This window comes from Vanessa tameamea, chromosome 9, assembly GCF_037043105.1.
Source record: "Vanessa tameamea isolate UH-Manoa-2023 chromosome 9, ilVanTame1 primary haplotype, whole genome shotgun sequence".
NCBI lineage: Eukaryota > Metazoa > Arthropoda > Insecta > Lepidoptera > Nymphalidae > Vanessa > Vanessa tameamea.
This window is the reverse complement of record NC_087317.1, coordinates 8,368,324-8,390,312: the sequence shown is the minus strand read 5'-3', so window position 1 is coordinate 8,390,312 and position 21,989 is coordinate 8,368,324. Positions and strand designations below refer to the sequence as shown.

Genomic DNA, 21,989 nt, shown 5'->3' with positions numbered 1-21,989 from the left:
GTTTATGATAATTTAGACATATTATTAAGAATGTAAAAAAGTTAAAAACATATTTATAATATTTTACATATCTGAACAGACCTTTTGTCGTTAGTTGTTATTATTTCCAAACAGTATCACATTTTACATTTTTTGAAAATTTATCACATTTCGTATTAGTTCAGGACGTTTAGCTAGGTTGTTAAAATATACCCAATGTGTGCAGAGGATGACATTGAGCTCAGTAGTCTGCCATTGGAGAGGCTTATGTCCAGCAGTGGACACCAACAGAATGATGATGGTTTACATGTAAGTATAATTGTTGATGGCAAGATAGTATTCATATTATGTAAATACAGTTTGTAATAGTTTATGATGAATATATAATTATATTATATTAAATGTGTTTACTCGTCAGAATTGATATGTTTTAGAATTTGGTTGTCTTTTTTGTAGGCGCCCCTTTAGAGTGGAGGATGCAGTCCAGGGCTGTGCCCACGGATCCACGAAATTCGAAATCAGCTTTATTAGGCGATGGGGGATTCCTATCGCAAACAATGTGACTAATGTGAGTATAAGCCGAATTCCATCACAGGCAGCGAAATAATGGTAAATATAAGCGGATTTAAGAATTATCCCATCGCATTCATTGGCACCTATAAAAATAATTTAAGTCATAGTATTGCAACATTTTATGAGTGTCAACTTCAAGTAAAGGTTACAAAAAAAATAATCAATCAGAATTCAGAAGACAGGAGTACAATTTGTATGATCTCGAGTGTAATAATATAAAGCAGTTGTATTTTGTAATTAATTTGCTCAAATTAAAATGAGTATTTTTAAAAATTAGTTTTTATATACATTGTATTAAAGACGGCTATTAATTGGTCATACAAAAATGTTGGCGTTTATTACAAAGAATTTAAACGACATTATTTATTTATCCTTACTTCTCATCTGTGTATTCGTAGGGCCTTATTACAGAAAGTTAGATACAATTGAATCGAAAAAATGGGCTGGTTCTATCTTGGGGATTTTGTTAATAATAATTGTATCTGGAAACGGTGCTTCACATCCGATTATGTCCGGCTTAATGGGAATATCTATAATAAAAACAGATACAATAAAGTAAGTATTTAAATAAAATATCGGTTATATATCGGTTATGTACCGATATTTTATTCATATTTATAAAAAAAGGTAAAGTTTGACGAAAATGTACTATTTGGTGTAAAATTTGTTTCAAATATACAATTAACCGAGTTTATTGATTTTGATATTATTGTTAATTTTAATATTTATAATAATATAATAAAACGGAATATTCATATATTTTTCAATATGAAATTTTAGGAACGATGTATGTCATACTGTTGATAATTAATATATCAAGGTTTAAAATATTTCAGTAATTATAGTAATTTTTTTTTAAATTAATTAAAATAATTTTCTTGTTTACAGACGATGCCATGTTACAACATTTTTCTTTATGTTTGGCTATCTATTTGTATTCCGGCTCGGATATCTCATTGGTTTACCCCCTTCTTCGGGCCAAACCAACTTAATTGAAATGATCATAGTGCTAAGAGTTGTTGGAGTAGCTTTTGAAATGAATGGATCTTGGTTGGCTGTCGCTGAGGCTAAGAAAAAGGAATTGGACTCGACTAAAGCAGAATCTAAGTTACCAACTGAAAGAGATGATGATTTCCTTGAGCTAATCAACCCGGAATTTATTGATTTGTTTCACTATACTTTCAACTATATTGGATTATTGACAGGTAATATTATTTTCAATTATAAACATAAATAAAACTTTATAGCTTAATTCAACCAAAGTTATGTTGAATAAGCAAGTTTGACATTGTATTAAATGCAACATCAATGCTTGGGATACTCAGGGCTCATAGTAATAATAATAATAACTCCAAAAATTTTTGCAATTCTTATTAGGATATTGAAATAGCTAATTTGGGGGCCATAGTATTTTGTTTGAAGTTTAATAGTGTTTTAGTAATCTGCAGTGATTCAAAGTTCATCAGTATTTTCTTTGGCTGGTCTTTCTATCGGTTAGTTTATTAAATAAAGATTTAAAAGTAAAGACAACCTTCTATTTTTCTAGGTCCATATTACAGATATCGTACATTTAATGATTACTTCCATTTGCCATACAGCAAGTATGTGGACTGTTTTGGCTTTACGATCAATATACTGAGGATGGTGCCCCTCTATATTTCTCTTTACTTGGCATTCTCAAACTTGTGGCCCCTTGAGGTAAGTAACATAAATACTTTGTTAAATATTTTATGAGTATTTATATGAATAAGTAACTTTGTCAAAATTTATTGTGTGTTTGTAATTGTATTTGTTTTCCAGTACATCTTGACGGAGGAACATAACAATAGCCACTTTTTATATAGAATGTTATATCCGTGGGCGTTATTTGCTGCATTTCGACAACGCATCTACTCAGGCATGACTCTTGCAGAGAGTGTATGTTCATCTGCAGGTCTTGGTGCTTACCCGGTGCAGGGTAGAAATAGAACTGGCCATGGTCCTACAGTTGGTTACTTGAAGCTTAAAAAAATGTAAGTAAAAAATACAAATATTTACCAGTTTCGTAGTACAATGCAATCTTCCTCTTTTTTAATTTACAACAATTGTATGTATGTTAAAATTAAAAGATAATGTGAATTACTTTTCAGAATTAATTGATTTATGCGCCACTCACTAAATAATAATTTTATATATACATGTATTTAAAGTGAGTAAGTGGATAGCATTGCAATTTGCTTATGCCAGTCGATGGCACGCTAAAGATTTTTCGCATTCCTATAAATTACAAGTTATAGATATGCATGTCTTCGAAAACAGAATATTACAAACGAAACTAAAGAAATAAATAAATACACGCGGCCTTATGTAATACTCAGCACAATCGCCCACTGCAACTACTCTTTGTAATTGCAGACTGGACCTGCCGCACATAACACATAAAATAATCAAACATTTCCTCTTATTTGTTGTTACCGCCTAAATGCCCACGTATATAAAGATATTATACTTTACAAAATAGCAATCGATGTCACCCAATTGAAGTGGAAACTCTTCCCATATGTGCTTTTTGTTCTGGTACTTTTGTTAGATCCTTACAATAATTGCGTATAGTGTATATTATATGACAACTCACCATCTATCTGCTATAAATATAATATAAGCAACATTAAATCTATCTAGTTCCACCAAGCACACTCATTGGTCAAATCAAAAAGCGCGCGCTTCTCCGGCTTCCTGTTACACACTTCCGTCCCTTTCACGAAATCACTCCGACACATTGTAGTAAAGCGAGCGGAAAGATTTTACACATAAAAAAATACAAATCGTACAATTTCAGGTCGGACAAAGAAGCTCAGATGGCAGAGTATGACTTCAAAACCGTTGAATCCATGGATGTCTGGGGTTGTGAGACAGTGGTCACACTAAGGGAATCAATGAAAGTGTGGAACAAGGCTGTGCAGTATTGGGTTGCTATGGTCGTATACAAGAGATTCCCTGTCAATAATTTGAAGTATGTTTTAATTTCGTTTTTGCATTGATACATTCGAAAGAATTGTTGCAATTGTGTTATTGTTTGTTTTCAGGATGCACGCAGCTTTGTTTGTGTCCGTGATATGGCATGGTTTCCACGCTGGGTATTTCTTCTGCATATATTTCTGTCCATTCTACGTGATGGCAGAGGACATTTATTACAAGCTCTATTACAAGGATGCTACTGGAATGGTATTTTTTGTTTTCCATATGCATTTACTAATATTATAAATGCGAAAGTAATTATGTTTGTTACCTCTTCACGCTTAAACCGCTAAACCGATTTCGATGAAATTAGGCTACTTATTTAATTAACCCCTCGAGGGGGTAAATATGGGTAAACAGTCACTTTCCATCAGGTGAGCCCGCTGCTCGTTTGCCACCTATCACATAAAAAAAATATACATGGGGTGATGGTTTGTGTGCTATAAGTTAAGTTTTATAAATTTTGCACGGGTAAAGCCGCCGGTTCAGCTAGTGCACAAATAAAAATAAAATAAAATGATGTAAATGCATTCAGCAAAGAAACACATTTTCGACCTTGAGATTTTTTAATCGCGAGAAGGACCAAAAAAGTTATATTTGATAAAGTGGTTGATTATGCCAGGATATAAAATAATTGTGATTTTGAATACTACAAAGGTCGAATTCTATTTTAGTTTATTCCTTAATAAATGGTTATTCTAACTTTTTAGATTTAAAATGTAATTAGATGATCACAATGTTTGTTCATAAGTAATCCATCAATTATCCGTTAATTTTATGTTATTTATTACAGAAAAAGAAGATTATTGGCTTCATAATGTGGTTCCTTCGTTCACATTCCGAATCTTACCAAGCTGCTGCATTTCTTCTTTTGACGTTTGATCGTGTTTGGATCTACTACAGTTCTGTGTATCACTACTGGTATGGCGTGTGGTTATCTTTCTTAATATTGGGATTGATTTTAAACAAAGTCCGTGCAATGTTGCAACCAAAACAACCGAGGGTCAGCAAAACAGACACCCTAAAGGAGTGAAGGAAAAAATGTAAAATGTTTAATTTATTGATTTAAACATTATTTAAACTATTGAAATAGAGTTAGATTCTATTTTAAGGGGATAAGGACTGATATCGTAAAGACAAAGTAATTTTTTACGGGGATCGATTTTTCGGCATTTATGATATATGTATGGGTATATTTCATAAGGCTTGATATACGATCGACGTGAAGAGAGATTAGCATTTACTATTTGTGTATGATCACGTCGAGCCTAAATTGGTGTATTAGATACGTAGTATTTATTTGGTATAGAGCTGTAGGCTATGATGTCATAAATGACAAATCTGATATGGCTGCTAGAAGCTGTCATATAATAGAATTAACCAATTTGTAGTCAGGTTTTAGTTGAGATTATTTATTGATTACATATAACGTAAAATGTAGGTACTATTTATATAATTAATCATTTATATAACTCAATGTTTACATATAATGAATAAATGTAGTTTCATTATTTTAATTTTTGACTGGCAAGTATCTTTGCATTTATTGTTAATCCAAATATAATAAATTAGTAATGACTGTCGCTATATTTTTGTATTATTTGAGATTTTTCAATATTGTATTTTATTTTATATTGTGAATTTTCTATTTAAATGTCTATGTCTATAAATTATCATAAACTAATAGAATTACCTACAATTTTGTAATTATTTATTGAATATTTAAATTTTTTTGAATATCTGAATAAACACTTAAGAAACAAATTTTATGTTAATTATCCTATCCTTATGGAGTCTCATTTTCTGTTCTTTTATAATTAGAAATGAATAATAATAAAAAATATTAACATATTATTAAAGTGAAAAGTTTGGATGTTTCACAATTTTTTCCAACATCAAAATATTAAAATGTTTGCGTTTTTTGATATCAGATAAATTAAATTAAATGATCCTTATTGCTGAATGAAATTAAAAAAATCTTATTGTTTAAAATAATAATAAAATGCTTTGAATTTTTTTTTTTTAATCTAACTGCCTTTTCACATACCAGCACCAGTTTTATTCGGTACATTTATAGTTATAAAAAAAAAAAATGACTATAAATTGAACTGCTTTAGTTTTCAAATAAAATAACACGTAAGAAATATATTTTATTATATAAACAAATATCTTGCGGTAACGGACGATAAAGTTATTTCTGTTAAAGCACCTTAAAAATCAATATACATATATTAAATTACATATAATTAATTCCTTATAATGTTCTGGATGTATAGTTGTATCAGGTACGTGAAAATCACTGTCACACTGAAATGAGAAACAATTAAGTATTGTAAATAATGGCACTATTTAGGATATATCTCGTCTACTTATGTAATATTCTTTTGAGTATTCAATACATTTCAATTATTTATTACACTATTATAAGTATTTCAAAATAAAATTAAGAAAATACATTGCAGTATCTGATATGCATATCTACGACAAGCTTAAGCATTTGCAAAGTAAAAAAAAGACAAGCTTGTATTCACAACTACTCAAAATATGACACGTTTAAAACTTTTACATTATCTGTAGACATTTTATTGTATTTTTTACTCATGAATTTTTCAAATAAAAAATCATACGATTAAAATTTTTTTGAAAGAAGTGCATTTTTATAGAACTAAATAAGCGTCTAGTTTGAAAGGTGGATATAGGTCTTGACTTTATTCGATTGGTTACCGATAAATATGCCGTACGAGCACCTCACGCCCGCTGTACCGAGAAAAAGGAATCAAATGAAGCCATTACACGTATATCTATGCTCTCGAGCTTTAATAATAAAAGGGCTTATAAGTATTACCATAATTTGAGACATGCAAATATTATTACATTTAGTTTTTACAGATCTTTAAATTCCATATTCGTCATTATATCAGATTTTAATTGGTCACATGTGCATCATATACAGTGCTTCATTTTATAATCTGTTAGTTAAAGATTTTGTCAAGGTCATTAAGAAGAAGAGAAGAAAATCATTAAAACGAATTAATAACAATACATTACTTATTAACAACAAAAGCCTCATAATAGTATTAGTTGTTATAATATTGAAGTTAACGTTATATAAGCAGCAAATTATAATTATTAACAAAATCATACTTTTATGGTATATTACCATTATAATTGGTCTTCCGAAAAGGTTGTATTTTCGGTCAGTGACATTTCAGAATTAGAAAATACTCGTTTATTGTGTTTCAAAATCGGCACGAACTTTTCGGAAAACAAGAGAAGTATTTTGTTCATTGAAATTTAATAAAAAAGTGCACTTAAATTAAAATAGTAGTTCATGCAAAGCATTAAATAAATTATAAAGACTATCGAAGCCACACCACCAAGCTTTATATGTTTAGGTACTTCCTTTACCTAACATTCCAGCCATAATGTACTGGCTTTCTTGTAGAGGCTCCACTGTGGTGGGCATTGCTTTGCCCATAATTCTTATTATAATTTGGTTGTTGATAGGTGGGCTGAGCATTGTTTCCTGATGGATAATTTTGGGAATTAGAACTCCTCGAATTAGAGCTATACGAGGGATAACTTGGATTCTCCATAATGGGTCTCGTGTTGAACAATCCATTTAAGCCTCCACTCTTAGATAAATTACCGAGAATGTTTCCAAAGATGTTCGACAGACCGCTTCCACTAGAACTTCCAGTGCTGCCTCCAGCACCACCACCGTTAGCGAAATTATTCAACGTGTTAAAAATGCTGTCTAAAGGACTTTTTCCTCCAGTGCCTCCGAATCCGCCGTTGGTGCTAGGGCTGTAAGGATTCGAGCCGCCCCCGATTTGACTGCCTCCCCTATTAGACGATCCTCCATAAGGTGAATTCCCGCCGTAAGGCGAGCCACCGTTACTACCGCCGTAAGGAGAACTTCCGCCATTGCTGCCGTAGGGAGAATTATCGTAAGGTGATCTACTACCATATGGTGAATTTTCTCCACTCGGTGCATTACCACCGTATGGAGAACCACTATGGGTATTAGTGGGTGGTGCAGGGGCAGGGTAACTAGGAGCTGAATCAAAGTCACGTGTGGGAGATTGTGGTACAGGCTTAGGGACGGATGGTCGTGCTGGTTCTGAGTGTGAACCTGAAAAAAATGTTTCATTTTAAACACATAGTATATTATTTTGAGAAGTGGATGAAACCTTACAAAAGAAAATTGGAAAATCTATGAATTTAGTTCTGTCAAATATGACATTTCTTTTTGATTGTATTATACATTGTAGTATTCTTTACCTTCAACTTGACTCTTCTTTTTACATGTTGGATATGTCCCGCAGTCTGAAGCTCGTCCATATGAGCAAGGATCCTCAGCTAGCACGCAAACTTCACTATTAAGACATCCTATGTCTTTGCATGACCGACCATATTCTAGAAAAAAAAATTAAAAATGTTTTTTATTACTATCTTAAGAATTTTTCTATATTCTTATTAAGTCTTCACAAATTAAGCTTTCGTGTCCTTGGAAATTAAAAAAAATGCTCGATTTTATTTCAAATTAATTTACATTAATCAAGCATTATCATGTCTATGTGGATGCAGCACCATTTTTCAGGGAGCTTTACTGTGTAGAATCTTGGATCCTTCTATACAATTAACTATAAAATTTAATGAATACCTATCAGTGTTTAGGAATATAGATTCTACCGAGAAAGAGAAACTCTGATCGTTACTATTTTTAACCTACCAAAAAATACAATTATATATGTATTTTGTATGAAAATCAACGAATATTAACTCTAAACTTCTTTGTCACGCTAAATAATACAAGATAATACGACTAATTTATTTATTACAGAGTTTTAAATGTATTTCATGGTCATTTATAGTCTTCGGAATCTAGTACATAACGATATAAGCTAATATGCGTGAGAAAAATGCTACTCATATTTTGTAATGTAAGAAAAAACCACTCATGTGATCCTTAAACTCGATTCCCCCGAGAATATTTTATTTCCATGTATCCCGTTTCTCTTTTATATCCCATAAGGCGTGACTGGGTAAAAATTAGACTGGAAATGGGGGAAAAGGTCATTTACATATACAAGATTATATCTTTCAAAGCGTTCGAATTTTCGTAATCCTCTTGAGTCAATATCACGTGTAATCTCAATGGAAACGTAATGACTTTTACCAGTGAATTGTTTTTTTTTTTTTTTTCGTATTTCGATAAATAATCTATATATATATATACATTGAAGTTAAACGAGGCTAATTTATCTTACAATATTATAGCATATTCGGTGAAACAATAGCAGGCACGATTATCTTAATTAATATAAAATATGGCTAAGCTTTGATAACGTCTCATTGTATTCGTGATGATGTAATTGGCTATTGCTCAATTGGCAAATTATAATATTTCTTATAAAACACTTATTCAACTCTTCTATATAATATTATGCTGATAATAAAACAAAGGGAAGTCCAAACTATACACAAAACATTTATTTTTAAGTTTAGGTATAATTTATTTGTTTCATTTCATCACATTAAAAGTAATCATTTGGCGTGTAATCAACGTTTATTTGAGGGCACTTGTTATACTTTTATTGATAACACAGGGCCTACGAGAAGTAGAGTACAAGATTCTATAATAGACTTATGCGACGAGCCTTCCCCAAATGAACTTATTCTCATAGACACCTTGACATGATAATATTTATATTCAATGAGAACTGTATCTGATACAGTATGTATATATTTTTTTATATCAAATAAGTAGACGGACAGGCAAATAGGTCACCTGGTGGTAAATCTTTTCACCAATATGTCAGCAATCTTGAGAAATAGGTTGTTATGTCTCTTCAAACTGGAACACAATAATACAAAGTATTGCTGTTTTGTAGTAGAATGTATTATGAATGGCTACCCATACGGGCATGCATAAAGCCCTACCACTAAGTAAACCGTTATGCCATTAGGCTTTAGATTAAATTAATTTGGAGTTATTTTCAATATTTATACTCGATACTAGTGATAAAAGAAATATACACGCTTACATACGTCCTAATCGCCGAGATGGACCGGCAACTAGAACATGTGTCCCTTAACCAAAAAATTTAGGTATAAACTAGGGAACTTTCATGGGCTTAATTTGTGTTTATAAAATCCTTTCTCAACGGTGAGGTTGTCAGATGATTCTGCTTCACATTTGTATCAAGAAGAGGGCCTCTCTTCTATGTCCATCAGGGGAACATTTACATTTATTTTATTTATCGATTGAGGAGATGTTTGGAATTCCAAATTTCAGACGAACTAAAATAATTTCCAAATGGGAATATGTTTTACATTACGTAATAATAAACAAAATATTACGAGGCAAAATTGTAATTAATAGTTATCTGTGTATTAACACGTACGCATACATGAGTACGATTTGCGGTTTTGAAAAATATAAATTTAATTGTACTTAATTAATGTCCGCATGTCATATAACCAGAAGAGTAGTTTCTGAGTTTTCTGGTGATTCCTACATAACTTTAAACTTTTAAAATGTAAATTGTTCAGAAGTGCCTGTAAGAGCTCACACGAATTAAGTATATTTTTATCGATTGTATTTTGGATATTTTTTAAATATTATTATAAAATTAGGCAAAGACAAAGCAGTTCAGTACATATTTATCCTCTGTTTGTCGACCGATTCTTTTTTATTGTTAGCTATTGAGGTTTTATGTAGTCATTAAAATTCGGAGGTATAGATTTGTGTACTACAAACTGATCGGTCTAGTTTTTTTTCCATTCACTTTTTGTTTGTTCTAACGATTTCTAAAGATCCTAAGGACTTCTCAGTAATTTCACGATACTAAGAAGTTACACTCTTCACCATTTCAGACACGAAAACCCTAAAAATGTTATGGATAGTAAAATTTGTATCAGTAAACATAAAAGTTTCTTGTGAAAATATTTTAAGCCAAATGCATGAAATGTATCGTGGAATGTGAGTTCGCGACTCTGCAAGTGCGACTTTAGAGGTAATAAAAGAAAATAAAAAGCATCGTAAGGTCGAATCATAAGTCATTGTCATCTGAGGAGCGATGTGGTTGGTTTATGACCGCATTAGGTAATGTTTGGGTAGCTGATGGGAATGCGTACGAACGTGTAACTTAGTGCCAGAATGACCAGATCTAATGGACTCTACGCCATCGGTTTTGTTGTCGTCTAATATTATCCTTCTAGCATAAAAACTGTTTGTAATTTTTTTCAGTATTTAAGGCTTAAATTGATATATATCACATACATGTTTTGGTGTGCGACTTGATAATTAATCATGTATAATTATATTTGTCATAGAGACATTAAAGGTTTTGTTGCGAACAAAAGTTGATACTTATACATTTTTATATAGTTTTCTTTTTATTATTATTATTATTATATACGATATTTGGGGCAAAATATGAAGAAATAAACGTCCATAAAAAGATAAAAATATAATTATTATATAATCTTAACAGACGTGTAAGAATATAATTACAATCAACTAAATAAGTCATATTTTACCTTAAAACAAAACCCAACTGCAAGTGACGTAGAAAGGTCTCGCTAATCTTTTGACCTTTTATCGCAAGACGCAGAAAAATATCTATTTCTATGAAATGTTTAAATAATGATACACTATCGGTTAAATTTAACTAAAATAATAACGAGCATAGTTTTCTTGCAATAACAAAGATGATTTAAGGAAATCTATATACTTTATTATCTAAGCTATGTTTTTGATTGTGGGAACATTATTCTATTTAAACGTGAAGGTCGAGCCAGAGGTCACACGCGAGTCAAATTACGTAGCAAAGTAAGGTAGGTAATAACAGGAAATATTTTATTCATTCTGTATCTGCGCTTCACTGTCGTTCTTAATCTTTCCAGTGTATATATGTGTGTATATTTATATTTATACTACCTAGTAGTAATCTCGACTTCCCGCGGTTAAAACAAGTATTTTATCGTTCTATTTTGTATAACAAATGTAAATCATTTGATATAAACCAACCGATACAATCCCTCCGTGTATATTTTTACGTGTTTATTCAAACATTTCGTAGTATTTAAAATGATTGCTTCGAATTTTAAAGTGTATAAAGCTATTTATCTGTAGCAAAAATTAAAAAAATACTCTTTTTAACAATTAAATTAAAATTGTATTTATTTCAATCTTTTTTATTCATAGAGATGCTGAAAGTGATCTAATTATAGAAGGTAGACATTTTGAAAGCCTTTAAATTTTTTGGTTAATAATCACAAAAAACGTACAACATCAATTAGACTTTATCCATCGTAAAAATATAAAGTAAAATAATATGAAAATATAATTCGATATAATGGGATAAGCAGATATTCCATGAAACCGAAAACAAATAAAACTTACCACGTTTTAATAATTATTTGTAGGCTACTATATCCAGCTGTTCAATAGGACATTAACATTAACTTTAACAGGATACATCGTAAAACGAAGTTCTTAATGTTAGAAAATTAAGTAATTCGTATGTTAAATGATACTTACTCGAGAATGCGTTAACATAAAAGAGAATGCTGAGTACCACTAAAACAGTCCTCCAGTCCATGATAGATCTGTAAATTAAAAAAAAATAATAAAATCTCAATAATTTCATTTAAAGCTGACTAACAATAAATGTTTGAAATTGAATTCTATTTGAATACAGATAAAAAAATGTGTTTTTAAATAATCTTAACTAATGTACAAACTGTACAAACTGCAAACTTATATATAAAATTAATAATATTTTTCATCATTAAAAAGACATCGCAAGATGGTACACCTTCAACTTCACCTTTTAATTGATCGCTATGGCAATTGGTATAAATACACTGGCAACACACACAACATCTGCCTTGTTTTGCATATAAATAATTATTGCATTATTGCAGTTATAAAATTATTAGTGTTTGCCGCGTGCAGGGAAAGCTACTCAGCACGTGACCACAATAACATTCAGCTAATTTGATTCAGTGAGAAATAAGAAATAACGAAACATGTAAAATGTCAGGCGAGAGTGTAGTACTCCATGATAAAAAATGCGAAATTACATTTCATACCTTACTGTTTTAATTGGAAAATAATGTGAATCATAAATCAGTTTGAAAACGAATATATATTGGTCAGTAGAGTTAGTGTATAAAATAATTATGTCCCTATATAATAATTATTTTGTAAATTAAATTAATAATCAAATGCTTCAATACAGCAAAGTGTTAAGAATTACTTACGTCTTATTACCCTTGTTTTACGAGTTTAATATATTACAAGTTTTGCAGTTTGTTTTTACCTATATTCCAATCATATGATATGACTTAAATCAATATTGAAAATTTTAAGAAATCAAATAATTTGAGTTGAATATATCGCAAAAAAAATATAGAAAAAATGCAAAAAGAAATAAAAATTCGTCAAAAACAGCAAATAGGTGAAGAAAAAGCACCCTATGGTGTAGCATTTTAATAATGCAATTGTTGTAATGTATCAACGAATAAGTGATCAATAAAAAAAAATTACATATTGCGATACTATAAAACTAGAGATGTATAAGAAGATATATATTTCTACATATCGGACAACGTGTTACGAACAATGAACATCACTAGTTGTCTTTTACAAGCGAGCTAATAAGCACTGCAAACTATAATCAGAGGCAGCTGTCGCTCAAATAGACTAACAGCATGGTCCCATTGTTAGCTGAATGCTTAGAAACTTGGAACAATGGCGAAAGAGTCCTAACAAAGTTTGACGCAGAGCACATAAGACTGAATAACTGGTATATGCAGGTATTCCAACTCTGTACACGTCCATCTCAGCTAGAAACTTTATGACACCAACCTACATTCTCGGAGCAATTTCCCCGAAACTGTTCTGCTTTACCTCGTTACCAACTACTGTACCAGTGAGTAAACGGTCGCGGATTATGGCACGAGTTCTCTTTATTAAATTCTGACGCAATATATACGTTAATCAGTGCGAGAAAAACATTAAGATTTATTTTATACAATAATTCGAACTGTCCCTATAACTAGGGACTAACCATTTGTAAATATAACATCGATACCGTTACTAAATTAAGAGGGTATTCTGTTTCCGGAAAATTATCCGAGTTTTAGTTATTCAGTTAAAACAAAATAAAAATAGCATTACGAGTCTTTATTACTTATCCATTTAAATATGTCTAAAATTATTTGAATAGACGTTGAAATATTTCTTAGTACTATATGTATGTGAGCATATATTTTATTTTATTTATACAGACAACAGGAAAAAATGGACATATTTTCCATCTGTTTGTAAGTGGTAATCTTGTCACTGTCACTGTAAGAAGTTAAATCACTCCTTAAGGAGAGCAAAGATGATATGTCCATTGTGTCTGAAATTATGCTGATTCAGTAAACCATCAGTTTCTTCATCAAGCACTATTTTGTTTTGTAAATAGTGCTACAATCACAAATGTAGAAAATAAATGGCACCAAACTATCTATAGAACAGTTCCCACAAATACATCAAATTTTATGCAGTTGTTATGTTATTTTGGATATTCGCATAAATATTGTTGAACTTCTTTGGATCTTAATTATAATATTTGTATCGTTATAATATGTTGTTTTGTATAATTAAATTGAATAGTCGACGCTTCGAAAGTTGTAAGTAGACAATAGTCAATTTAGAGAAAATCTATTGGGTGACGATGGAACTGCGGTAATTTAAACTTAAATCATTGAACACAGTGATGTAGGGTTGGGTTTAGGTCGGGTGGGGTGAGGTCATGTCGTAGGTCAAATGAAGGCGGCCGAGGTGTGGTCATGCGAAACGTATCTGTGCATAAATATAATATATTTCCTATGGAATAACAACAAAAATATTTAAATAATCTCGTTAATAGTAATGTTCTGAAGCCCTGTAATTAGCGGCTTAATACGTGTAAGCTTTCAAAAGTACATCGTTAATGCTAGTTGAATGGCATATTGATGCTTTTTATTGTATAAAAACTTAAAAGCATCGTAAAATCAGAGAGTCGCAAACTATTAAGTTTAACGTCGGTAGAGCGCTGGAATCTTGGCAACTTAAGCCACTACACGCTGCGGTGTCATTTATAACGTGACAGCTGCTTGACAAATATTATTATTATATTTTATTTCTCATCTTGATTAATAAAAATAGAAACGTTAACAAAACCAATACCAATTCCTGGTTGGGATCGAATAACTGTAAACATATCGTATTATCAAGCCGAAAATAATTTCCAAAAACCATTGTATCGTCAATTTCGCCGTCCTTTAGACATAAAAGCCAGGATAGCAGAAACTAAACGATCGAAGGACATTATACGTCATAGAGCAGAAATTGGATAGCGATACGGTGGATCTATTGGCCGACATAAAAAGCCGTACCCGGTAAATTTCTATCCATTTCCGGCAGCCCACTTGTGAAACGTATTTCGGGATCCTTTTTATCTTTTTGCAGGCGCGGTGCGGTAGCGGAACTGAAGTGACAGGCACCAAGCCACTTCGCAGCTCATATATCACTTGAAGCTGTAACGTCCCTGTTAACGGCCCGTCTGTCACCCTCGTATTTCACTTCCTCTATGCCTCTTGTCAATGTCAATGACCTGTATATATTCCTACCTTTAATCGCTAGATTTATATAATGTGCCAATAATTTACGATATCATAGGTCTAATGAAATAGTTGAACGCATTAGTAGATTTAACTAACGATTTATATTAGATTTATCATAATCAAAAGCTTCGCAAATATATACGTTTGTAGGAATTCCGAAAATAAAAAAAAAAACAACTTTGATTTCCAGACAATTTATCTTTGTAAACTTTCACAAAAACTAACCAATTACAATGAAGACAATAACAACCATATATTTGAATGTAAATTTAATAATGACAAGAATTTCGAACGTTCGGTATTGATTAGCGCCACGTATTCATCCGATTCAGTTGTATCTTTGTGTTGTAGGTTATTAACACAGGTGTGAAGACTTCTCACAACATCAAAAACCATGAAATTGAAATAGCATCCCATATCAGCTATTGGCTGTTTGGTTGTTGCTAATTGGTTAAACTAATATGGCTTAGTTAATACGGAAGTATGTAAACAGCGGGTATAGTGTTAAAATAGTCACCAAGGAAAAAAAAAGGATAGGTGTCAACACCCGGTTGGAAGGAAGTTCGTTCGGTATATATTATGTATTAAGTAACAGAAACATAAAATAATTGAGAATAATAAATGACAATGAGAAAATTTTTATTAAAATTCAATCAAAATTAATATATAACAGTATACAGAACGAGACACAGATAAAGTGAGGGAATGGTCGCCTGGAGGGAGCATAATGTTTTTTCCTTACGTGACGTTTTCTGCCTCTTCATTCTACTGGTCGCGTTACGTAACGTCCCAACAAGAAATGGAATTGTATTCAACTAGTTGCACGTTTGTTTTCACCACTGGGCCATCTCGACTTCTAATTCAATTGAAGCGACTGATGTCAGTCAGCTCGCTTTTATTTTTATTCCAAACGTGTAATAGAAAGGAATTTCAACGAATTCGAGTTTAAATTTTTGAGATAAAAGTTTGAAAATCCTATATTTTTTAACAGACTAAAAACATGTATCGCTAGTTGACTCGAGGCAAATTTGAAAGGACAGAACTTTTATTTTTACACTAGTTGATCCTGATCAAAAATAAAATATTCCTTATTCAAATAGGCTCTTAAACGCATTTTGAATCGCTATGTTACGTTACTGAAATAAATGTAAAGCCACCACTGGTTCGGAATGTAGGTATTACGAGAAAAACCGGTAAGAAAATCAGTAACTACTCATCCACCGATCGAATTCCATTAAAACATAATATATATATTTTTGCGAATTTTAATTCATGCAGTGTTCTAATTAAAATATTGTTTCAAAATTTGGTTTGTTTGAAATCGATGAAAATTGAAACAATATTATTATAATCCAGTAAAATAGTTAGATATATTTATTTATGAATTTTAAGAAATAATAACTAGTAGGAATACAACTACAACCAAGGAGGAGGACTGGTAAGGAATTAGAATAGATTATAATATTTCCTTATTGTACACCAAAATAGTAAAAATAAAATACAGTTACAATACATAATTTAAATTAATGCGGAGCACAAAGGACGGTTTTATCGCTAAGAGAGCGCTCTCTTTCCTTTAAATAAAAGACAGGAGATTGACAAAGTGGTAAGAGGGAACGTGTACCGTTCGAATAATTATAAAATAAACTAGCTGAAACTCCGGGTTTACCTACGCGAAATATGTGAACTTTACCAATAGCACTAAAACCGTCGACCCCATTTTACCCACTCGAGGGGTGAATTTAAAAAAAGTAACTTTGATCCGTCCCCCGGACGACCTATCTAGACGAACTTATACGACGATCTTGATGATCTAGATACCAAATTTCATCTGACTCGGTTGAGCGGTTAAGGTGTGAAGAGTTACTGAGTTAATGAGAAATCATTATATAATCATAATATTAGTGTAGATTTAATTATATTTAATGTATTTAAAAATATATATGAGATGTTTTGTTTACAATTAAGTTATCTCTGTATTCGCTTTTATCATCTCAAGATCATTACAATGTACGTCGCGTTATAGTGAACGTTTTATTACGTCTTTATTGAAATATGTTTGTGATTTTGCATGGAATTTTTCATTAGAAATGGGTACTAAAAGGCTATTCCCACTATGAGAACGTTAATGATAAATATCTAATGATATAAACACTAACAATTTAAAGGAAATAAAATCTTATTCGTCTATATTGCTATAATGCTATATTTATATGTGTGTAATACGAGTATACATTCGCACGTTACGTACACAATAATTATTTTTACTCGACTGTGAAGGAAGACATTATAACGACATCGGAAATTCTGAAATGTATTATTGTTTATACACCAGCCCATACTTGTATCGCTGTTTTAGCGATAAGGCCGCCTCTTGAACATCTTTCTTGATCGTGACTAATGTGTGTGTTTATTGGTGTATAATAAAGAGTATTTTGATTTTATTTGATTTGATTTGGATGTCGTTATAGAATAAGCTTATAACGAGATGAAAAGAGGAAGCGTTTGCGCAGGAGCATTCTAAGATAGTCAATTTATGTTAACTGCGTTGGATGTTACGTAATGCATATAGTTTTATTATTATTATGTTTAAAAGGCATATTTAAATATAAGATAAACAAAGAATAAGTTTCATGTTTATCAAAACGTTTTTATAACTGATAGAGAATTTTATTTATCTGAACTTCTTCGAAAATGTTGGACCGATTTCGTTATTTTTATGTATTTGAGTGAGTAGTTAATAAGAATTGTATTTATATATTCACTCGGACGAATTATTGATATGCATGCTCGTATATGCTCGCAAATTAAAAAAAAAATGCAATCAAAAACTTTAAAATTATTTTTATATCCATAACAAGATCAAATCCAAAACCGGTCCATAGAGGTTGCTTATTCGTCACGTAAACATCCTTGACAAATGTCCATCCATTGAAGCTAATGCAGACTGATAAAACTGGAGCGCTATCATATAACTTAATCAATATATGTTAACTTTATATAATAACTAAAAACTGTCTTACATGTAGGTAGTTTATTGAAACGTCTCTGTGCCCATACATGTGTATTTGTTGTATTGGACCAGCGTGGTGGAAAAAGTTTCAATCCTTAAAAATAGAAGAAACCTAAGCCCAGCAGTGTTACTACTATAGACTTTGTTGGCATTATTTAAAATGTTCAGTTTGACATATTCTAATTTCGAATTTCATAAATCTGCGCCAAGTAGATATATTTTATAAAATAAGTATTTTACAAATAGGTCATATTATCGGCTTTCAATTGTTTTGTATTTTTGTTTAATTAAACGTTTATCTAATATGTTGCGTCATAATAACAGTTTACTGTGAAACTTCCGTATCGTTAGAATTATCATACTGCAGACTAATTTCAGAGTTAAGCATTTTGAACATTTTGGCGAAACGTGACTTATATCCATTTGACTACTGCGATATTAGCGAACTGTTCCTGGCAGATGGCCATAATTGTATCGATACTGGGCTCTCACCACTCCCGAAAGAAAGTTTTCCTTCGTTTTTATAATCAAGGGTCTGTATTATACATTTATGATGAGGCGTAGGGTTTATTTAAAGTATTGCAAGACATAATACTGAATAGATAGAAATCGCCATAAAAATGTCGACACTTAAGACACTTAAGATCAAGTCTTATCAGATTTATTGGTTCGATTTGAAGATCAAACTCACGTCCTCGGGATAGGCAGCCTTGTAAGCAACTAGATCAAGCTAGTCTGCCAGTTTTCATACATAAACAGGCTTCCCCCACCCACGCACGCTCACACAAACAAATATGAAATAACTCAGTGAAACATGAATATTCGTTGATATTACACAAGGACGACCTGAAAACTCGACGACTTTTTATTAAGGTTTATAGAGGTAATTTTAGCTCACACCAAGTTGTAAAAATTCATTAATTTCGATGCGAAACTCTTTTAACTACTGTACTGTACTGAATTTTATAATGTGTAAAGGATTTGTTAAAGAATAAAATTGTAGGCATAATTGGAGATAAGATTATATAGGTAAATGTCCAATAGTTTCATAGAGGCCTAACAAAGTTATTTTTCTTGACTACAGCTCAACATATACCCTTAAAATTGTTCTTTTTTGTTTGAATACAAATTTTTTACCATAAACAGCTCAGAAATTTAAATGTATTGGCTAAACTGATTTCTTTCGAATAGCTATAATTTACCTAGCGTAAGTGGTAACACTGGTTCATTTTTACACTTTGAAACAATCTACTAAAGTAATGATCCAATGCACTAAATTAGCCAATACCTGCATGGGACAAATGACAATTAAGATTAAACACCAATTAGGTAATCTGAACAGCATGTCAGAAATGAAGTATGAAACAATAGAACAATGTACCATCTTAACCTTTCATAAATATTTGGATGTAATTCATTTGAAGTTCCAGTTTCAAATTTTCTAATTGTTTTTTCTTTAAGACAAAACATTGTATTGTCATTTGACAACTTGGTAGAGCTCTGTACAAACGCATCTGGGTAACATTTCTATATTTGTAATCAATGCTTTGATTTTGATTTATTTAAAACATATGCAGCTGTTCCATGTGATTTCACTCATATTAAAGAATTGGGCTATTAAATGTAAATATAATTTACCTGTAATAATAATTAGTAACTAAACAAGACAATAACTTTACTATGAAAACAACCCACAAAACTCTTAATATTTATTATGTTAGTATAAGTAATGTTTCTTAACATTAATTCTTTGAAGACTTAATCTACATTCCAAACTAGTAGCACTAGTTTAACTTATCTTCAACAATGAAGATTTCAAATTACTCATATATGTATATGAGTCATTTGAAAGTAATTTAAATAAATAAATAGTTTGTTTTGTTATATGTTAACTGTGTATACTTTATATTATATGAGGAGTATTAGAATTATGATGTACAGCTTTATGCAACCTCTGTTCATATTCTATTCCAACTACATAAGGACAAAATCCAAAGTAAAACCATTTTAAATTGAATTAATCATTGATCGAGAACTTGAATAATACATGATATTCAATAATGATTTTCAAACTTTGGAAGTATAATTTAAGTGGATAGTAAAGTGGAATAATGTTGTATTATAAATAAATGCATATTAATGAAGAACTGTTCGTAGCACACAACATAGCTGTGCTGTTAGTAAATCACATGGGATATGTAAATCTAAGGTATGTTTATATTCATTCCTTCTTCGATTAGAATAGACTATACATACAGTTCAAAAATCAACATAACTTAAAGCACTTTCAACATTATAACTATATACAAAGATTGGAATTGTGTTTTTTCATATACAGTAATTGCCGTTGCAAATGAATTATTAATATGGGTCAGGTTTGAATTTGATATTATAACTCCAATGAGGTGTATTGTATTAAAAAATACTTTAGATTGTTTGTCCTAATTAACAAAACACCTTTTTTAACAAAACTGATCTATTAATATATAAAAATAAAATAATATCACTAACATTTGTTTAATTTATAATGCAAAATAGAATAGCTCAAACAAACAATTTTATGTTATCAATCATAGATGAACTTAATAGAATGGTTCAAAGAAACATTTATAAACAAAACATAATTTATCTTAAATTATAAGTTAAATAGTGAAATGATTATATTTTGTATTATTAATATATATTGAGTTTTAGAATAAGGAAGTGTATCATTATAAATGTACTCTTAATTAAATTAAAAAAAAAAATCTTTAAGTCTAAAGAATTGTTCTACATTATGTATTTATTATTGTTTTATTGAGTTTTTGATTTTCCATAAGTATAATAAGACAAAGATTCATTAACTTACATCCTACTAGGAAAAAAATGGACATGCGTCATTCCGTGGTAAAGCCATGTTTATCGGAAATTCCTTTACAGTGAAAGGAAATTGATCGTTTTCTGGTTTAGAAGTAGGCGCTCTTTATTATGAGATCTCACTAAGCGTGTACAATACGATATACCTCTTCGAGTAAACGATTCCATATAACAAAAGTAATTATGTCTGCGAAAATAATTTTTCTACAGGATTACAGTTTTTATTCTAGTATCATGTTAGCCTTTAACATTTTTATTGCAAAACTATTATCAAGGTCAGTTTGGACTTGAATATAAATTAGAAATAGGAATGAGAATAATTAAATATAATTTTAATAGGTACCTGCGAATTTCGAGGACAACTTCACAACTTTATAAATCACAACACATGAACACAATTACAATACTACACACTACACAGTACACAGCGAATCAAATGTCAATTTGATTCCGCAATTTTTTGTGACAATTGACATTGACAATTAAATGAAATCGTTTAGTATTTGCTTTAAATGAATATTTAAATGTACATTACAATAATATAAAATACAGTTTTGTTGTAATGGAAAGTAGTAGCTACTTTTTACTATTATTAAATTTCATTTGAAAAATCGACAAATTAATTTATATGGAAATATCTGCATGGAATTTGTCATAAGAAATAAAAAATATCTATTTCTTAATTTATATCATTTGAGCGTGAATATCGAAGATGATAAATCACGGATATATCTGATTATGATTATTATAAAATTGACATTATTTAGATTACGATTGATACAATTATGTGATTAAATAAAAAAAATGACCATTTATATTACTGGCGACCATTGAAATATTGTTTGGAAGGACGGGAATTTCTTTTTTTATGTAATAGGTAAATGGACGGGCAAATTGACCA

At 30.7% G+C, this 21,989-nt stretch overlaps 2 protein-coding genes across 3 annotated transcripts; one reads left to right on the top strand and one right to left on the bottom strand.

Moving 5' to 3' along the window:
- The first annotated feature begins 734 nt into the window (after window positions 1-734).
- On the top strand, window positions 735-5,094 carry LOC113395098 (lysophospholipid acyltransferase 7-like). Its single transcript, XM_026632657.2, has 7 exons — window positions 735-1,107; window positions 1,441-1,757; window positions 2,099-2,250; window positions 2,353-2,564; window positions 3,371-3,544; window positions 3,618-3,756; window positions 4,343-5,094. The coding sequence occupies exons 1-7, from the start codon at window positions 878-880 to the stop codon at window positions 4,580-4,582; spliced, it is 1,464 nt and encodes a 487-aa protein (XP_026488442.1). The 5' UTR covers window positions 735-877; the 3' UTR covers window positions 4,583-5,094.
- Window positions 5,095-5,686: 592 nt separating this feature from the next.
- On the bottom strand, window positions 5,687-21,537 carry LOC113395099 (keratin, type I cytoskeletal 9). 2 transcript variants are annotated; one of them, XM_026632659.2, is made up of 6 exons: window positions 21,432-21,537; window positions 12,101-12,168; window positions 7,834-7,968; window positions 7,199-7,684; window positions 6,958-7,075; window positions 5,687-5,856 (listed from the first exon to the last, which is right to left on the bottom strand). In XM_026632659.2, the coding sequence occupies exons 2-6, from the start codon at window positions 12,159-12,161 to the stop codon at window positions 5,796-5,798; spliced, it is 861 nt and encodes a 286-aa protein (XP_026488444.2). In that variant the 5' UTR covers window positions 12,162-12,168; window positions 21,432-21,537; the 3' UTR covers window positions 5,687-5,795. The 2 variants fall into 2 exon arrangements, with proteins under 2 accessions (XP_026488444.2, XP_026488443.2); XM_026632658.2 differs by having other exon boundaries at window positions 6,958-7,684.
- Between the last annotated feature and the right edge of the window lie 452 nt (window positions 21,538-21,989).

Coding starts and splice junctions, on each gene's coding strand:
- LOC113395098 (XM_026632657.2), top strand. CDS start 878: ATGTTGGCGTTTATTACAAAGAATTTAAACGACATTATTTATTTATCC. Junction 2,251..2,352: donor CAAACTTGTGGCCCCTTGAG/GTAAGTAACATA, acceptor TTTGTTTTCCAG/TACATCTTGACGGAGGAACA. Junction 3,545..3,617: donor TTCCCTGTCAATAATTTGAA/GTATGTTTTAAT, acceptor GTTTGTTTTCAG/GATGCACGCAGCTTTGTTTG.
- LOC113395099 (XM_026632658.2), bottom strand. CDS start 12,161: ATGGACTGGAGGACTGTTTTAGTGGTACTCAGCATTCTCTTTTATGTT. Junction 7,969..12,100: donor TTATGTTAACGCATTCTCGA/GTAAGTATCATT, acceptor TTTTTTTTCTAG/AATATGGTCGGTCATGCAAA. Junction 5,857..6,957: donor CATTATGGCTGGAATGTTAG/GTAAAGGAAGTA, acceptor TTCTCATTTCAG/TGTGACAGTGATTTTCACGT.